The 20,173-nt window shown below is 39.7% G+C and overlaps 2 protein-coding genes across 2 annotated transcripts in view; one reads left to right on the top strand and one right to left on the bottom strand.

Annotated features, from left to right (window-relative positions):
• Positions 1-6,713: 6,713 nt before the first annotated feature.
• LOC119904325 lies at positions 6,714-10,351 on the bottom strand. The gene is made up of 7 exons (XM_038720910.1): positions 10,053-10,351; positions 9,787-9,960; positions 9,569-9,667; positions 8,710-8,894; positions 7,937-7,994; positions 7,799-7,861; positions 6,714-7,672 (listed from the first exon to the last, which is right to left on the bottom strand). The coding sequence occupies exons 1-7, from the start codon at positions 10,221-10,223 to the stop codon at positions 7,073-7,075; spliced, it is 1,350 nt and encodes a 449-aa protein (XP_038576838.1). The 5' UTR covers positions 10,224-10,351; the 3' UTR covers positions 6,714-7,072.
• An 8,570-nt stretch (positions 10,352-18,921) lies between these two features.
• Positions 18,922-20,173, top strand: part of LOC119904349 (filamin A-interacting protein 1-like) — a 30,106-nt gene continuing 28,854 nt past the window's right edge. Inside the window, exon 1 of the mRNA XM_038720946.1 lies at positions 18,922-19,341. The gene's annotated coding sequence lies outside the window, so the exon portion shown is untranslated. The remainder of the gene's footprint in view (positions 19,342-20,173) is intronic.

A 20,173-nucleotide genomic window follows, 5' to 3' on the forward strand; every position in this document is an offset into this window, starting at 1 on the left:
TCCTCCATGGGTAATTAGCTGTGCACATTACAGGCTTTGAAGTATGAAGAGCACCAAACCACAGGTATTTCGGTCCCATGTTGTGAAACAGTTACATTAGAGAGTTCAGTTGTGTCATGCATTTTCTGGAACATTTGTCAAGTGCGGGCGCGTGATATTGAACAGAAATACTTTCTTGTGCATATGACTGAGGCAAAAAAATATTTCTTGCTTGTGTGTCAGATGAAGCCACAAAGCCCTGTTTTGTTTCTGCACTTGATGATTTGCATTAATATCTTATAAATATAGGCTCACTTTTACGCCTCGCCAGCCAGACAAGGACGCTGCGATCCTAGTCTCCTACAGGTTCAAAGCGCACACAACACACACCACTTCTATTTCCACTTAAAGCCTCTAAGACAGAAAGGTTGCAGCAATAACACCACAGCCACTGTACTTTTTACAGGGTGAAGCACAAAAACACAGATGCATCAATTCTTAGGCAAAACAAGGAGTTTATGCGTGCGTGTTTGTGTGTGCATCCAGAAACAGCAAAACTGAGCTAGCCAGAAGCAGCAGAGGTTGAAGCAGACAGTGCAAACAATTCCCAGCATTCCTCAGAGGAGCAGAATAAACTGACCCTGGCCTTCTTCTGCCACACAGGCTGAGACACTGATGGAATAGTGTTGTGACTACCGCCAACGAAAGAGCCTAAATTTGTTTTGGTCTGTTTTAGTTTTGTATTACAACCTTAAAATTGCTTAACAGAAATTAAACCCAGACTGTATTTAATTACCCCTGGCATTAAAGTTTAGGGCTCATTGACTGTCTTACAAATATATATAATTCTTGTATTCTTACTTATCAAACTAGTTTATTTCCTTTGGCTAATTTTGCACATGTGGAGGCCCTGGAAGCTCTTTTAAGCTCTAAAATAGGCATGTTGAAATGTCAGTTTATGAAATAAAGTGCATATCTGTTATTTTAAAGTGCTCCTGCTACATCTTGTAGTTACTGTACATTATTTTGTCTAATTCAACCCTATTTCTCTAGTGTTAATGCTTAATAACAGTAAGTTCTAGTCTATTTTATGTGTTTGTTTGTTTTTTTTTTTTACTACTTACGAAACTTCATTCCTCATAATAAGGCCCTTAAAATATCATTTTTTGTCCTGATTGTATTGCTTTAAAAGTGTAACTTCCCTCCTTAAATAAGCTGGCTCCTGATAAAACAACAAAATACATTGTCTTTATCTGCCCTCGAACATGACACTGTATAGAAGCATTTACTGCCTGATCCCCCTTGGTTAGGGAAAGAGCATGGTTCGGGTAAAAATAAGTACTACGCTTAGGTAACAAATGTGGTCCTGGTTACAAGAAATAAACATTGAGTGTCGGTCGGACAACCTCCTGAGTCACAGTGCAACGTTTTGTTGACCTACCCACTCCAACTAATCCATCTTTGGACTGTATAACAACGTTACACCACTTCCTCCTTTGCCCCTGATAGAGAAACATCTTAAATACTAAGACAGCTGGACGACTTTGTCATATAAATGTTAACATATGTATTATTTTGAAGTTTCTAAATATTTTAATCTATGCTGTATTTTATCTATGTTGCATTTTACTTTCCAGTCTTTACAATGAACATGGCCACTGTGCTAAATGTGTGTAGTGAGATAGTGATACATAAGGGACATGAAATTCCCTCTGGACATTTTACTATCCTTTAAATACAAAGGATCATACAGTGTGACATTTCACTGTAATTTATTATCCAGACTTGACTTCCAGAAATGGAAACAGCTGAAGTCAGCCATCTCCGGGAGACTTTATAAACTCCATCGGGTCTCGCAACTCAGTGCTACAGTGTTGATGTATTAATCTCAGCCTGCCTCACATTGTGTTGATGTCGAGAGAACTCTGTCAACGTCATTTCAAGGATCAGGAACAGACACAAGACTGAGAAAGACCGAGAGTCAAAACATAGACAGAAAAATAATAAGAACGAAACCAGACCAGAAAAGCAAAGGCAGAAGTCTACTGTTGGTCTTCACAGTGGGTCTGTGCCTCCTCAGCAGCTTGGCTCTGGACCCTGCTTGTCCAGCTCCGACGGACTCTTCTCTTCATTTGCCAGGAGAACAAGTTTTTATTGGCTCGATCTAGTTGCATGTGGAGAGATTACACACAGACTGTGTTGACTGAGAAAGAAGTCGCCGCCTGAGAACCCATGATGGAGGCTTGTTGAAGTTTACAAACGCATGTCTCAGTACCATTGACATGATATACAGCAGCGGTTCCCAAACATCACACACACACACACACACACACACACACAAAATATGGAGTTCTTGTTTGATTTCAGTTAATCAAACACTACTGAAATAATGTTTGATAGTCCATAACTCATCATACATCACATCATGCAAAACATAAAATACAGTAAGTATTAAAACCGAGACATATTTGTCAACAGCTGCTGTCTGATGTGTCTTGTGAAATGTGTAAGCTAATAGTTTGAAAAATTAATTCTAAAGCTCCTAGAATATCACTATCATCATCACGAAAAACTGTAAAAGGTTGTTTGGAAGGTGTGTGATGTACTTTTACCTGCTGTCTTGGGACATTTAACTGTTCTCATCAAATTATTGCTGGGCTCCAAATGTCATTTTGTTGATATATGACACTGATACTAATTATTAACTATAATTAGTTGCAGTTTTAAATTAATTGAAATACCACAGATTCATGATGCTCTTTTGATATCCAACATTTTAAATAGTTCTTTATTGGTAAAAACGTTATGTTAACATCACACAAATACAAATACATTTGATGGCTTCTATGGTGGGACACACACACACATCCAGACACATAATCGAATACACCCGGGAGGAGTTGCATTGTACAGTATATTGAAATAATCCTGCATGTGATTAAAGTGAACTTGAGTCTGTTACATGGGACAGCAAGCAAAGGGACTAACTGCCAAGAGGGGTGTGTGTGGAGGTAATCTGCTTCCTTTTTAGGGCTGTTCATAAATTGCTGCCTATGGTGGACATCTTAATGTCTGTCAGAGTACAGTATGTGCCTCACTCAAACCACAAAGGTGTTGGCGTACACACGTCCTGAAGCTGCTGTGATGGACAGACAGAGGGTCAGTAGAACGTCTCCATACACTTTTGTCTTTCCAAGGATGCATTTACTATGAAATGAATAGATCCTATGTTTTAGGAAATACAGATAGAAGAGAATATTAATACCACTCTTATATGTCTATAGCAAATATGAAGCTAGCACCAACAGCCAGTTAGCCTGTCTTAATGCAAAGATTGGGAAAATTAGTCAAGAAATAGTTCAACACATACCTCCCATTAAATGACAAATTTTTGTATTTCACACTTTTGGTATTGGCATACCTGTCGTGTCAAAAATGTTCCCGTTTGTCACTGTGATATTTGGAAACACCCTACTCAAATGTATGCTAAGTGCTAAAGTGTCAGTTCCCTAAACTTCCTTATACTTTGACATTTGGTATACCTTTGGATGGAGTGGTCAGAGTACCCATTTGAACAGCCTTCCATGTTAGCCTGCCCTACTCAAATGTATGCTAAATGTCCAAATGTCATGCAATGTTCAACAAGAAAGTAAATACAGATCCTACAAACAGATGGTATAATTCTGTGGTGAGTGATTCCTGCATATGCAGGCATTGTTCAAATGTTAGTCTATGTAGTCTAAGTTTTATTTTTCCTTTTGCTTTCAGAACACAAGATACCCTTCCTTCCTGTCTTCTCCTTTCCTGGTGGATTCCGCGCAATGGAGGAAAACAAATGACCTCACAAACAAGTGCTTTGCTCATTTTGCTTTTTCAGATTCTGTATGTAAGAGATTTACCATAAGCTGCTATGAAAGAGTTGAAGTTGTGGTTGTTTTCGCAACACCAAATGAATCAAGCATTTAGACGTAGTTATAGCTTTGTTCTCTTAGCAATGTTCTTCAATACCAATCACATTATTTAGAGACCATGTGGTTCATACCCTTCACTCTAGTGATTAAAATAAAGCTTTCGCGTCTGTGGTCATCCTTGGTGTTTCAGAACCACATTAAAGAGACGCGTCCTCTTGTGAAGTGCTCGGTCTCAGTTTAGGATTTTAGCGCAACTGGCCCAAGAACTGAGCAGCAGCATTCACACTTTGTCTCCACACTGAGATTTGGATGCATTCAGTGAGAGCAAATGTGTTCCTGCCTTGCTAGTCTTGGCACGCCTTCTCATACATGTGTCACAGGCCTAACCTCTTCTGGTCTCAGTCCTCGGTCTTACTAATATACTTTTACAGGGTTTCCTTGGCAGGGGACTGGGGACCATCTTGCCTCAGGCTTCCAAGCTAAACAGAGAAGCGTTACATATAGTAAGCGTTACATATAGTACATATAGGACATATAGTTCAGAATGGGAGAATCTTAAACTAAATAACGTTGTCACACAAAAGACACTGTGCTGCTGGATGGCGCTCTCTAACCTTGACACTAGTGTTTTAACAGATATTAGGACTTCCTCCTAATGTTTTTCTTCTGATAAACCCAGCCCACCCAGATAGATAGATAGATCGATCTCTTTCTCTCTACACACACAGTATATGTTTCCACCAAGACTGTTTGTACCAACATAAACAGCAAATATGGATCATTATTGGTTTAATTAATATCTAATTCTAAGGAGGACCAAGACTATAAAGTTTCTGTGTGTTGGCTGAAATGGGAATCAACCTACATAACTGCACCTCAAAGCTGTTGAAATATGTTCTGGAGTAAGTATTCAGGTTGTTTACTTACATTACTGGCTTTCATCTGCTAGTTTGATTAATCAGAAGCATGTCTTCAGATAATACAATATGTACAAATTTAGATATGTATAAATGGGAGAGTCAGAGGGTCCAAAACACTTTGTTGCTTCAGAGCCATCAGTGTGCAGTAGACGGTTAAGGTCATAGCCCTGCCCTCTAGTGGTGGCTTATGCAGCCATGCAAAATAGTATAGTTGGTACAACTCCTAATGTAGCATGCTGTAAAAGTACCATCAGTTATAGTCATTTTATGTATAGTACATTAAAGAAGTAGTATATAGTGTCACGGCTATTATATGCTATTATTAATTTACTACACAATACCATAACAAGGCTACCGATGCAGTAAAACTGTGTTTGCCTATTTTGTTAACAGGAAAAATGTTGAGGTCATTTCAGAAGTGCCTTAATACAAAAGGAAGTTTATCTAGCCACAAGGCGAAAGACATGAGCAATTTGTATATAATCCATGACCCACAATTCCTTGGACCAGGATCCCAGCTGTCTGCTTGGACTTCCGTAAACAAGATCTGATTTCTGAAATTGACGCATTTGAGGTAACACTCCCATGCCTCCATTCTGAAAAGCAGTTCAGGGTTCCAGGTTTGGCAAATGCAAGCAGACAAAGTCTGAGGAACGCTGAGCCACAGAAAAGAACAGAAATAATGCAGGACTAAAAGGAAAAGGTGATGAACTCTCTGCAGCCAAATCTACCCTTTCTAGAATAAATGCACTGCTCACGATAAATTTGAAACAGAGGCTGACTTTACTGATATTAGACTATTAAACTTAATTGCAGGATATGGATCCACAATTCCCGCCCTGTGCTTGTATTACTTTGGTCATGGCAGGGTCATTATGCTTGACCAGCAGACAAAGATCTCAGCAATCAGGGATGTAATATCTGCATCTATAGATGTGAGGTGAAAAAGGGAAATCCCTCTTCAGGTTCTGGGGATTAGAGTGAGACTGAAAATGAGCCTCCCAGATTGCAGGAAAAGTCAAGGATCAAGACCCAAGATGGAAAAACATTAAAGTTCCTAGTAAGCTGTTAACGTAGATGTTACTCCGGTTGTCAAGACTTCGGCCGTTTGTAAAGCAAATCCTGGCAAATGACGGACAAATCTGACTGTCAGTTCAAATTTAAGAAGGGGCCTCGAAACATTCCAACTGTCAGCACAATTTCGGCCCACGGCAGACTCGCAGACAGCGAATGCGAGGCGTTTCCCTTCTTCCCCCTGCTCAGACCGACTGATTGGGAGTTAATGTAAGAACAATGTTAACAATGTTTCACCCAAATTGCAGCTCGGGTGTCCAAGAATTACTAGAGGGGAACTGCAGTGATTCAGCAGTGCTCCCGACTCATTTCCAACTGTGACAGAGAAATGTGAGATTCTATAAAGTGTCCACTGGCTCTTGCCAAAATTGGCTCCAAAAATCATAATCTCACAGAAATACCAATTACTACTTTGTGATTACTTAATCTACAGACAACCCTCAAAAAAAACTTGTCTAAGTGTTAGAGAGCCACATGTGCTCCAACGGTCAATTTGTAAAAAGACAGTCAAGGAATTGTTCCTTTTTAACCACATGTCAAACAAATTAAATTCAGTTTGCTTCAGGTCGAGTGCTGACAAGCATGCACTCTGAACAGACATTAAACCCAGAGTCACCTCTAACAAGCTGCTGCTGTGTAGCTGACCATGACCTTTGACCTCCATTCAGACAGACAGGTTTCACATTAAGATTAATCCTTTGGAAAACAAATAATGTTCTCTTCACAGCAATACTTTCACTTACAATAGTCATATTTGTACTTTATTGTACACCTTTAGTGGAAAACACTTTGCATATGCATCACACACAAATCAATTCTCAGTTGCGAATCTACTTGAGAAAGTTAATTTTATTTTTACATTAATAAAAAAAGGCCTCTTAAAATTATATACAGACAATTAAAAATCACAAAGTTCAAAGACTAAGTCTACAGCCATGCTAGAGGTTAACATGTTAATGTTCAGTAGGTCTAATGCTCACCATCTTAATTTAGACTGTTAGCATGCTAACACTTGTCTGTATGAAGATTTAGGCAAAACATCAAAATATTTATGAGATATTTAGGTCTGGACCGACCATTGCCATCCCCTACATACCCAAAAAAGCTGTGGTGTCAGCAGTCTGCAAAAGCTATCACTGAAGTGCATGAGCAACCAATGCCAGTGGAGCTGCTCAACAGTGAAACACATCACCTCCTGCTTGCTATCCTCTTGGATCTCCTAAGACCTGCGTTTTGCGCCCCCTCTTGAACATCATCTGCAGCTACAGCAGCTTTCTTTCCGCTGCTCGAGGAAGCTGCCTGCTGCGATGCGGATTGATCTTCCTCAGTTTTCACTTTACCTCGATCTTTCAGTTGTGATGCTGCAGTCTGTGTGGTCCCAGGAGGCTTTCTTCTCCCTCTCACAGTGTGTACAGACACTTGATTTGATTGTTGCTCTTCGACTTTCTTCCGTGACACTCTGACTGCTTTTACTGGCTTTGCTGGCCTCTCTGCCGCAGCTCCAGACATCTGTTTTGCCTTCAAAGTTTCTCTTTCACTGTTCTTATTTGCATGATCATCTTTCAGAGTGTTCTGATTGTCTGTTTTACAGTCTGTGTGTTTACTCATTGATTTACTTTGGTTTGTTGTGTCTTGCAACTTCTCAGTAGATTTAACAGCCTTTCTTTCCTTTCCTCTGCGTTTCACTTGGCTTTTAGTGGCGTGTAGTTCCTCTGAGGTATCTGCTTCCACTTGGAAGTCTGGTGCTTTTTGGGAGTTGATCTGCATCTCAAGAGCTTTATAGGCTTCCTGTGAAACCAGAGTACAGTAAATCCTCAAAAGCCTTCAGTTACTGGATGCGACTATGTTTTTGCTCAATCAGCCAAGTGTGAAGACCAAAAATGTGTGTATAACAAAATCATTTCAGATTCTCACCTCATGTTGATCAAGTTCAGATTTCAGGTCCTTTAACTGGTTCATCAACCCCTGTATCCCCAGCTGAAAGCAGATATTAATAGTTAAACATAAATAAATCACTCAACAAAATGTTACACAGGTTGGAGCTTCTCTTACCCGTTTACTGGCAATTAGTCTTTCAAGCTGCCCTCTCTCTTCAATCTCTTTCTTCCGCCTATGTTTGAAGAATTCAGGTTAGTGTTTAACCCCATATTTTGCTTGCATATTAAATGTTAAAACACGTACAGTGTAGATGGACAATATTTTTTCAGCATTCATGAGATAATCTGGTGGACAAATTGAACGCAGTAAACAATCAGTTTAGTGAAAATGACAAAGTGAAGTTTTGGGGCAATAAAAGTGTTGTAATAAAACATTTGCATTAGAAGGTACTGTTGTACTTTAAGGTAATTAGCAAGTTTAAACCATAAAAACCACAACATGTTTTTACCCTTAAGTATTTGAACAGATTACAGAAACAAGCTATAACGTGTTAATCAATGAGCTTTAGAGGCGCTGATAGGTGGACTGTGTTACCTTTTGGATAGAGCCAAGCTAGCCACTTCCCTCCGTTTCCAGTCTTTATGCTAATGTATTCATGTTTACTGTACATACAGGAGTGGTATAGATCTTCTCATCAAGCTCTTGGCTTCCCTTTTTGATGCTTACTCGAGTGTCCTTCATTTTCCCTACTATACTGTTTTAAAACCAATTGCTAACTTGAAGGTAACGTTAGACAAGCAGAAACCTTAAAAGAACCATAGCATGCTTTGAAAAATGGCTGGCAATCAAGCAAACCAATAGTCTGATATATTAGGAGACACTGGCATGATCCTTTAAAGTATGATTTGACCACCTTCAGTGACTCAAGACGTGGGCACACAGCTTACTTGCTTGCCACCATCTTCTCCTTCCGAGTGAGCTCAATCCTCTTCTCATCCATGGCTCTTTGGAGGTTCTCTTTTGTCACCATGGCCAGGAGAGACTTGGCATCTAGGTCTGTTAACTCAGTCGACGGCGATGTCATTTTGAATACCACCTTTACCCACTCAGTGAGCTCCTCACAGGATGGGAACTGACAGAAAGAACAGGGTATTTTTTATTTGTTCTCTTTCCAGCTACATTTCAAGTGAAAGGAACCTGCACGCTTTTCACACAAGTTTAAGATTAGTGATTGACATTTCATGTTATTTCAACAATTCTGCAGGCTCAGTGGGTTTGTGTTTGAAGTTGTGGATGCAACCTGCCTCTTAATCTTTGTTGGCCTACAACTTTTTAGGCTGTTTTTTTTTGTCAGTTTCCACTGTAACAGACTGTAAATGCCAGAGAAATGATCTCAAAGGATCCATCATCTTTAACTTCACATTTATACCATCGTTTACCTTGTAGGGGGAAGAAATATTTGGGAAAAATAATATCATTCCAGGCACAATATAAAATGCTCGTGAACATGCTTATACCAGACACAGTCTTGAACATTCAGAGAGTGTGTTATTATGATGTGAGGAGATCAGATGTCCCCTGTATCAGCTACCGAACCACAAGGAATCGTGAAGTGGTTGCTGTTGGAGGAAAACCTTTGAAACCTTAAGTTGTTTTTTTTTGCCAAACTTAATTCACTGAAAAGTTGACATTTTGGAGATAAGGCTTTCAGCGTGTACAAGCTAAAAAGGGGTGTCTTGCATAGGTTTTGTCATATTCTCATAACCTTGTGTATTATAATTTTAAAAAAAGAAAAGAGAGACCCACTTTTTTGAGTTCAGCCTGTACTTTCTCCCTGGAAGCACACACCAGCTCTGTAGCCATCATTTCCTTCTTTAACAACCTCTGCACCTCTTCCAGGTCTCCCTGAAGACAGTCAGAATATACCATTGTGCATCAGCACACTGCCATCTTGGTAAAAAGGTGCAACTAAAAAACATGAGCATAATCAAGCAGCATCAGTGAGTTGAGAAACCCAGAATTACCTGAAGTTTTTTAATGTGTTTCTCTTCTTTCATCCTTTTAATAAACTCCAAGTCACCTGGGGTCATTTGATACCCCTTCATCCCTTTCAGCAATGATTCAGGGTCATCTCTTTCTGCCTCAGGAGTGTTAAAATCAAAAGTCTTGTATAGGTTATCTTGACCTCTAGCACCCGCCTGTTGATGAAGTGAGAGGACAACAGATTTGATTACAGTAAGTATGCAGTTTGATAAAGAGGGGTGAAATAATGCACAATCTCGGCATTTACCTCCATATTATGCGGTGGTTTCTCACAATCCTCACTTGGATCAATATTACAAAAATCCAGGTGTCTCGTTACATCCATCAAAGGAGGAGTTCTGGGGAGCTGTCGACCTGATGGGATGTAGTTGACTGCATGACCGCTGTCTCTCAGAATTTCTAAATATCTGTCTGTCATGTCTGCTTGACTTTTAAACCCCTTTAAAAACACATTAAAAAGAAAGAAGCAAAATGCTGCAGGCCCTGCATACAAATCTTGCCAGTCAGCTCTGTAGAGTCTCTCTGTTCCTTTCCTCAACACTCTCTTTTGTTTGAACAGATGGAGTTGCTGTTTTTTAATCATCACTGCATCGTTTTCACCTGTGGCTCAAGGTTGGCTGAAATTCTCCTTTTGATCAGTAGATGGCGACAGATTCTTTTAGTTTTTAAAGAACAGGTAAAAGTTGTTGAAAGTAACTCAAGGTGAAGTAAGGAATATCTAATTTTGTCAGGCCAACAAATAATATTACAAATTTGCATAGTTTAAACAGTTGAAAATGAAAACTTACCATTCATTATATAGTATATGTACAATACTGCATCACTGCCACAACCTCTATTACTACTACTGTTACTACTGCTGTTACTTTTGTGTGTACATATCAGAAATAGAAAAATAAAATATAAATGTGACCAAACTTAGATTGATTACAATATCTCCAGTGTCCAGAATAAAATAATAAAATACACAAGGACAGTATTGGAAAGTAACTAAGTACATTTACTCAAATACTGTACTTAAGTACAATTGAGATACTTGTACTTTCAAATACCTGAGAACTTCCATTTTGTGTTATTTCATACTTATTCTTTACTACATTTTAGGGGCAAATATTATACTTTTTCCTGTACTCCACTACCATTACTTGACAGATTTGACAGCTATAGTCACTAGTTACTCTGCAGATTTAGATTTCACATTAAAAAATATATATGTATATAATTAATCCTTTGTATATATATTTTTACATTGTTTTACTGTTACTTTTACTTAATTAAATTATCTAAATTCTTATTCCACCACTGCAGAGGGAATTATATGTCAGATATAGAGCACAAATACACTTGTTGCTCCATGAAGAGCTAAATTTAAATTTAATTGAAGTGACCGGTGTAATCCCCATCCAATTCTAGATAAGATTTGATTGATTGACAGTCAGACAGACAGACAGATAGACAGGCAGGTGCGCAGACAGACAGATGGACCCTAATCCAAAATAGTCAGATAGCCAACCAAAACCTGGTCTATCTTTAAACTGAGCTGGTGGTGTTACACTGCCAGTCCCACATGTTTGTGGAGCTCCAGGAACTCTAGAGGAGAGTGCTGAGTCGTAAATACCTCTGTTTTAAAACTGCCCGCTCCCATAATACTGAGGGAGAGAGGAAGGAGGAAGAGGTCAGCGAGGGTGTGTATCTCTGTGTGTGTGTGTGTTTGTGTGTGTGTGTGTGTGTGTGATAAACTGGTGCTTTATGACATTGGCTTGGCATAGCCAAGTGGAAAATATTTGCATGGTTTTACATTGCAGCTAACAAATCATTCCTCAATAAAAATCAAATTTAAATTGACTTTTCTCATCTTCTTCATACCGAAAATTCCTCTCCGGTGTAAGTATCTCTTTCTACCATGTATCTGTCTTTTCACAGGGAGGAAATGTTAAGCAGGTGGTACACTGTGACTTTGCTGCTACTGGAAATGCATTTCAGCAGCATTGTCCTTGTAGATGTAATGTATAATGTATAAAAATACTACTAAAGACTACACTTGGTCCTAAAGAACTTCACCAAACACTAATATTTCCCAGATTTCAATTCAGTTGATGACTGAAACGCACTGTCACTAGGAATGGGAGGTCTACCAAGTTTTATATTATATTATATATATAGAAATAGGCTTAATCCAGAGGGTTGCAAAAGTGAGAGGGACCTATTAAACTGTTTGCTTTGCTGCTCTAACTAAACTGCAATCCAGCTAACTAGCATTCTACAGTATTGGCTTCCCATCAGGTTCAGGATTTATTTTAAGGTTCTTGTTTTCACATACAGAGCCCTGCATGGTCAGGCACTTGTGTTCATCTCTGACCTGCATCACTATATCACCAGCAGGTCAGGTCTTCTGACCACGGCTTACTGGTCGTTCCTCGTGCTCGGCTAAAAACAAAAGGAGATCATCCCACCTTTGAAGTGTGGAACACTCTTCCTATAAACATAAGTTTTGCAGTATCTGCTGACGCCTTTAAAGGGCAGCTGAAGACTCTCACCTCATGCTGTCTAGTGGCTGGAAATCTTGTGTAAACTGGTTTGTTGTGTTGCTTATGTTTTATTGTTTTTTATGTTTTTTATGGTCTTATTTCTAATTTATTTTACTCTTGTAAAGTATGTTGTGGCCTTGCTCTGTGAAAGTATTTTACAAAAAAATCTGTTCACTGTATGAAAATCATCCCTGATAAACGCAGCAGGGTTGTGTTACAGATACATTTTTCCTTATCATACATCTAATACTAGGACTATAGCTCAACCCTGCAATACAATTATAGTCTGTTTCTTTCCTAGTCTTCTACATGAATCATCAGCTGGTGAGGATGCTGACTATTTGCCCAGGACATGTAACAATAGCTTCAGCCTCAGTCTTTTAGCATGATATCATGTAAGTAGCCATCAAGTGCATATATAATTCTTGTTTTAAAAGCTGGAAACATTAAAAAGTCAGCCGGAGACAGAATTTTTAACCAACACATGGGACTAACATTAGCCTGATTAGCCAACTAGCTACAGCTGATAAAATCTCAGTGGCAGTTTCTTGTGGCATTTCTGTTGCCTGAATCTTGTTGATTTTGCTGGTTAGAATTGAATTGAATCTTCAAACCGAGGATTTTGGATTGTAAATCTGACACTGTTCATTGAAAACTGATTATTTATTTGAGAAGTAATTATGTACAGTGCAAGAACAGAAAGCTCGACAGGCGTAGTAAGAGTAACTACAACACACATTACTCACGTCTATTAGACAACAGGACTTTTTACTTTTTGTGTTGGCCATTACGCCACATGTTTTAAAAATACAAACTTTAAATGACCCCCAAACACTTTTGCAGTACATGCATATATACAAACACGCTGAAACCCCACTTTCATTGACATCAAAAGCCTGGTAGACATTTGAACTGTCACATTTCTGACACAACAAATCCACACAAGCCATTGTGTTCTGTAAAAGCTCTCCAGTGCCGAGAGAAGTGTCCCAAAAAGGCCATTTACAGCTGCTTCGACATATAGCGTATTGAACAACCCAAGCAGACAGGTCATAAAGGGACTGATAAAACAGCACCCTGGTGGCTGTAAGACAGAATGAGGATTGGACAGACAGGTGTTCTAACTTACTGAGAGACTAATGGAAAATGGGTTCCATGGTGCCATTACCGTGAGAACGATGGAGAATTTTTAGCCTTTTACCCTCAAGATGTATGTAATTTACGGCAGTTCAGTATGGAGAGCTGGCATGGGACTGTTAAAAGTATCTTAATTCAGTACAAGAGCAAATTGTGGCACATTTTGCATATGAAAATCAACTTCATTGTCTTTGCAATGATGTGATGCATAAAACTGTGCTTTTTACTGTTGGATTAAAGCCTTGTCAGTTGATTGAGTAAGATCAAATACTTACTGAAATATGAGTAGTGTTTAGAACAATGGCTTCCAACTTTTTGGCTTGTGATCCCTTAAAACAAAGCAATGTCTACTTATGATCCCTCATCACTGGTCGCATATGTCTGCTGGTTGCTTCTGTTATTCTTTAAATTACCTTTAGAAAGCTGGAGCAGTAAACTCCTCTTTTAATTGACTAGAAAATAGCAACAATGAGAGGAAGAATTGTTTCCTCCTCAGTTAAACATCTCCCACCCCCAAAGATTTATCTTGGGACTCCTTGTTGGGGTCCCGACCCCAGGCAGGTAACGAGATGATGATGTAAGTTGTTGGCTCTCAAAACTACGATGATAAAAATTGAGACACTGCAGCTGCATGGCCTTATTTCTCATTTCCCATTTATTCCAAAACCACTTTTGGTGGATTGTTTAGAAGAAGACGTTTTAAACAGCTGTTGCGATTTTTCCAGATCACAAACAGGAAACAAAGGCTAATTACAGAGATATGAATAAGACAAAACCTTACCACAGAGTCCATTTTGCAGCTGGAACTTTCAATTCTATCACACAGCACTTCCTCAGCAGATTCCTAGTTGTTTTCATCGGATGAGCAATATTATTCAATATTATCAAAAGCTCCAGAACCGTTACTGATCGAACGTTGTGGTGAGACTGTTTTGACAACTGCTGTTTCCAAGGTCAAGAATGAACTTTAAATCTCAACTATGTTATTAGTCCTCTCTGGATCCATTTTGGAGGAATTTTTCACTAAATTCATAGATTATATATTGGTCAAGGGTAATGTACCATTTAGCTTTCTAACTCTGAATTACTTTTGTTGTTTGTACATACAGTCAGGTCCATATATGTTTGGACACAAGTTTTGTTATTTTGGCTGTTTACCAAAACATAATAAAATTACAATCCACATTGGAGGAAGGGTTTAGGAATTACAGGTCTTTAATATGTAGCGCCCTCCTTTTCAAGGGACCAAAAGTAATTGGACACAATCCTCAAAAGCTGTTTCATGGACAAGTGTGGGCTATTCCTTCATTATTTCTTCATCAATTAAGCAGATAAAAGGTCTGGAGTTGATTCCAGGTGTAGCATTCACATTTGGAAGCTGTGTTTGTGAACCCACAGCATGAGGTCAGTGCAAGTGAAACAGGCAGAAATTAGGCTGCAAAAAAAATAAAATCCTTCAGAGACATAGCAGGAACATTAGGAGTGGCCAAATCAACAGTTTGGTACTTTCTGAGAAACAAAAACGCACTGGTGAGATTGGCAACACCAAAAGGGTTGGACGTCCACGAACAGTGGTGGATGATCGTAGTTTCCTTTCCATGGTAAAGAAAACCCCTTTACAACACCCAGCCAACTGAAGAACACACTTCAGGAGGTAGGCATATCCACATCTAAGTCTACCATAAAGAGAAGACTTCTTCTGGGACTTACACTGTAAAATGTCTGGACTTGACAACAATGTGTGTTTTGTGCATCTGCACAAATTCCCAGTAATGTGCCCTCAGTAATCTCAGATCAGTCTCGTTGTTGATATCCAGATACGAAAGATGCATTTGAATATATTCAATCACACTCAATCACTCACTATAAGGCAGAATACTAACAAAACATTAATATGGTTGCTCATTAAGACTAGACTGCTCATAATGCATGTACCATCTGTGATAACACTTAGTGCTCTTTGTTTATCCTTAATTGCTGTTTGTGTGCAAGGAAATGTAATTAGTTAAGGCTATGAAATACTGTTGCTTATTGCGTTGATTCATTGAGTGGGATATAAAAATCACAGCTCTACTAGGTTAAGATCAACTATAAATACCATCCATGCACTCTCAGGGTTTACAGAACATTTCCTCTTTTATTCTTCTTCCTGCAGCCGTTTTCTCATCTGATGAAGAAACTCCTTAAAGGAACATTATGTATTACTTCTATCTTAAAATAACAACTTCAAAATCATTTTGATCGTACACTGACTTGTAACAGGGTGAATGGCGTCTCTGTCATCGCAACTCTGTATCGGGGTGCTGGTTATTGGGGCTATGTAACATTGGAATCCAGTGCACAAACAACAGCGTAATGGCACCAATACGACACTTCTTAATAAGCAAGCCATATAAGACGAAGTAAAAAGTATATAATGTACAGTGTAAGTACTTAGCAAGAAGCTAGCTCAGTATTCTCAGAATGGATATCATGGCACAGGCTGTGAAGAGGCCCAAAGAAGATGATGTCGGAGGAGGCGAAGAAGAGAAAAATAAAGAGTGACTGAGCAAAAGACCATAAACAAGATTAATATAAGACTGGTTTTTATTCTGCGTGAGCTAAAAGAGCTGAAATGATGCATGCTCATGACAACTGAATCCAATATGTTTTACATGAGGGAAAACAGCTGACGACCTGAGATCAGTGTGGAGGAGGGCTACAACAATTAGTCAACATGAATCCGCAACTGGGTGGCGCGGTGGTGCAGTGTTTAGCAATGTGGCCTCACAGCAAAAAGGTCGTGGGTTTGAACCCTGGTCGTCCCAGGCCTTTCTGTGTGGAGTTTGCAAGTTCTCCCTGCGTCTGTGTGGGTTCTCTCCTGGTGCTCCAGCTTCCTCCAAAGACATGCAGCCTAGGTTGATTGGTGACCCTAAATTGTCCTTAGGTGTGAGTGGTTGTTGTCTATGTGTGGCACTACAATGGATTTGTGACCTGTTCAGGATGTTCCCTGCCTTTCACCCGTTGGCAGCTGGGATTGGCTCCAGCCCCCTGCGACCCTGTACACAGGATAAGCGGTTGATGATGGATGGATGGAATCTGCAAATATCAGATTTTTATTTCTGTCAGTTTTTAAGCAAAAATCTCAAATATTTGCTGGTGACAGCCTCTTAAATGTGAGGATTTGTTACTTTTCTTTGTCATACATAACAGCAAACTGAATCTCTTTAAGTGTTGAACTGTTGGTCGGACAAAACAAGATATTTGAAGATGTCACTCTGGGATGCGAAATTATAACAGGAAATTTTTCCTATTGTCTGACAGTTTATTGACAAAATAATTAATTGAGTCTTTTTGTCCAAAGTGGTATACAAATGATAATGAATAATCATTAGGTGCGGCCGTAGTGTGTAGCAGTGACCAGTACTTTACTGTAGGTTGAAGTCTAAAGACCCCTGAGAAATCCAGTGGCAGAATAAGATACAAAACCCAAGCTTCATTTTACCTTCTCCAACTCTCACCAATTCACCACTTCAAAACTGATATGGGGTGGGTTTATAGTGTGTAAAGTTATAAAGCAGTCAACATTCACATACACAGCTAACGAAGGTGAAAGAAAACTGAGTTGGCCCAGGAGATTAACGGCAGTGTGTCAAGGAGAGGAACCACTGACAGCTGGAGGACTCCTGACGCTGGCTGAGTCCTGATGCAATTCAGGTCACGCACACACACACACACACACAACACACACCTAAAGAAACACACATTCACACATATCCACAGGTCAATCCTTATTTGGTTACTGGGTCTGATATTTTTCTTGACCAGAAAAAGCAGACTTTGAATAGAAAACTAATTCATTTAAGAGCAGTTTATTTTAGCTCTGTATGCCATCTGAAGCTGAACAATGCCCATAATTCTATTATGGCTCTGACGTCTGCAGAGAGAAAGACGCTCCTCCTGTGACTCAACAGTCTGTGACCCTCCTGCCTCAGAAAGCAACCCAGTTTCTTAAACCGGCACAGCGGTCGGCATTCAAAGTGTCGGGGCTCTATTTTTGGTGCAGCCCCACCCCACTCCAAGGTGGAGGGGGAAAAAATCACTTGATTTGTTAAAGGGGAACTCCACCAATTTTACACATATATGTGACTTACATGTCTTAGGGGGCACTAGTACATATGTAAGTTGTATAAAGCCTCATGTGGCTCCAGAGGGAGCTGTGCCCAATCTGAGGAATTGCCTCAAGTGATGTCACTTGAGTCAGTTGGGGCAAAAGACTCCAAGTCTTAAACTGAAACAAATCTGGAGGTGTGGAGAAAGAAGTGAGCTTACCGGACCTCTGTAGCCTGCTCTTTTCCTCTGCTTGAGGCTAGTGGCTCGAGGCTACATTAGCCGCTACTAGCATAACACAACCAAATCTCTGACAGAACTGTTGGCAGTCCAGTTACATTGTGGGTAATGTAGGCGTCAGGTTTTGAAACGGAAGAAGTACGCATGGAATAAAAAGGATGATATCTCTAGTTCTGCTGCATTCTGTCCTTCATGACTCTGACGTTATTACTCAGTGTGTGCTAAATTTTTTTAAAACGACCAAGAACATGATCATGATGTATCACTTCGACGATCATGATGCATCAGATACACTACATTACATACATGACATTTTGTCCAAAGCTCCCTTAATCTTGGAAACATACAACTAATTCCAGGAAAAAAACGCCTATAATAACATACCCAAAATCAGGAATAACTCATTTGGCCTAGATGCATAAAATATTATCATATAAATATTTATTTTGCTATCAAATAGTAAATGGAGATGCAATAATGGAAAATGTGATATTTTCATCCTCACCTGGTATAAAATATTTATTTTAATAGCAATATCGCCATCAAAACCATCATCCTGTAGATTATTATTAACTGAATATATATCAGATGGTGGTGTAGGATGAGATGGGAGATATCTGGATGGCAATAAATGCAGCCACATACAGTGATTACAGAGTGATTTATGTTGTGATGTTCATTTAGATGTTTGGTGTTTGATGTGTTTGGTATGGATAAAAATGGTTGGTTTGACGTTCTGGCTGAGATTCCTGGCTTCACGGAGGTGTGTGGCATGCATAGGGTGACAAAATACTAGGATCAGACATGGATTTCTCTTTTGCATTTTGTGTGAAAATCAAACGTCCTCTCCAGTACCGGGCAAGTCCACGCTTAACAGGTCAAAGGAATACATAACGTTACAATATTGGTGCCATTTTCATTTTCACATTCATTCATCTAAATTCCTGTCTAAATATTGCCCCTGCCACCCCCCACCCCCTTCACTCTATCTCCTCAGGGGCAATCACGGTCTCCCAAGGGCTCAGTCTTCTGTCAAGGGCCATATGGTACAGTCAGAGCTCTGTGTGTGCTTGTATCTGAGTGTGTGTGTGTGCGTGCTGGAGAGGGAGGGCAGCCGTGGCTGAAGGTGTCAGAAGGCAGGGTGGTTTAAATTTAACTGCAACAGGGCTGATATCTGCATAGCAGGTCGAGTCTCTCTTCCTCTGCTCTCTCATTCTCACACACACACACATACAGTCTTCACAGTCACCAGCCACAGACATCGTCATAAACACACACACACACACACACACACACACACACAGCAGCTCCCTCAGTCTGTCAGGAGACGCTCCTCTTTTTCTCTCCCACCTATCAGACCACCTGGATTGTACAAGAGGCCAGCTGAGGACGCGACTGAGGAGAGAAAAGGGACGCTCACCGTTGGGAAGGGCAAACATTCACGCTGAGGATAACGCTTCATTTGAGCCGGCAGGCTGAAGGCACAGCCAGTGGCACTGCAGAGGCACGATAGCACAGTGGGCTAAAGCTTCACTGCAAGAGGTAAGAGGCTGAGTGTTGTGTGCCAGGTGATGTGTATATGTGTGTGTGTGTGTACGTACATGTTCTAACCCTGACAGACACATTCTTCATCTACTTCATATTGCAAATGCAAAAGGTTGCATCTCTGTGTGTTCGTCAGCATTTCATCACCTGTCTGGTAAATGTAGAAATCCAAAAATACTGAAATGATTGGGAAATGCAAAGTGATATGTGCAATATATTTCTAAAAAATCACTGCTGTTTAGGCTGGCATTATAAATGTGTTAAATATTGGACATGCTATTCATTAACAATACATTTCATTGAAAACCTTTCTGCATTGTATTATATTTGTCTGTATTTCTGAAGACACAGCCCAATGTTGCAGTTTGCTGTGAACAATAGCTTAAAGTACAGATGCACCAAAATGTCTAAATTGAGTGGATTTACAGAACACAGTGAGCAGGATGTAATCTGCGTTGTGGCAGCTTTTCTACAAGGTTGTTGCTAACTAGACAGATATAGAGATTAAAAGAAGAGAGACTACCAGAGGCTCGGGGTCACAGGAAAGGTCTGCTGATCTTGATTTAATCTAACTGGATTAATTGGGTTTTGGCCAGGAGACAAAAAATCTAAACTATGACATTTAGTTGTCTTTTATTTGCACATGGCTATGTGTATTTTCGCTGAAGAAAATGCATTTGACCTCAAAGTCCTACTTTTACTGTTTTGCAGACTTACAGTAAATTACCAATGCTGTTCAATTGAATTTGCTGACGAGGGCAAAACATGATATCTCCCTGGCGGTGGTAACGCGCCCCGTGGACAATTTGCCCACCACATCAAAGCTGTG

This window comes from Micropterus salmoides, unplaced genomic scaffold, assembly GCF_014851395.1.
Source record: "Micropterus salmoides isolate LMB-PRFRI ecotype aquatic unplaced genomic scaffold, ASM1485139v1 Ms_hic_scaffold_1, whole genome shotgun sequence".
In the NCBI taxonomy this organism is placed as follows: Eukaryota; Metazoa; Chordata; class Actinopteri; order Centrarchiformes; family Centrarchidae; genus Micropterus; species Micropterus salmoides.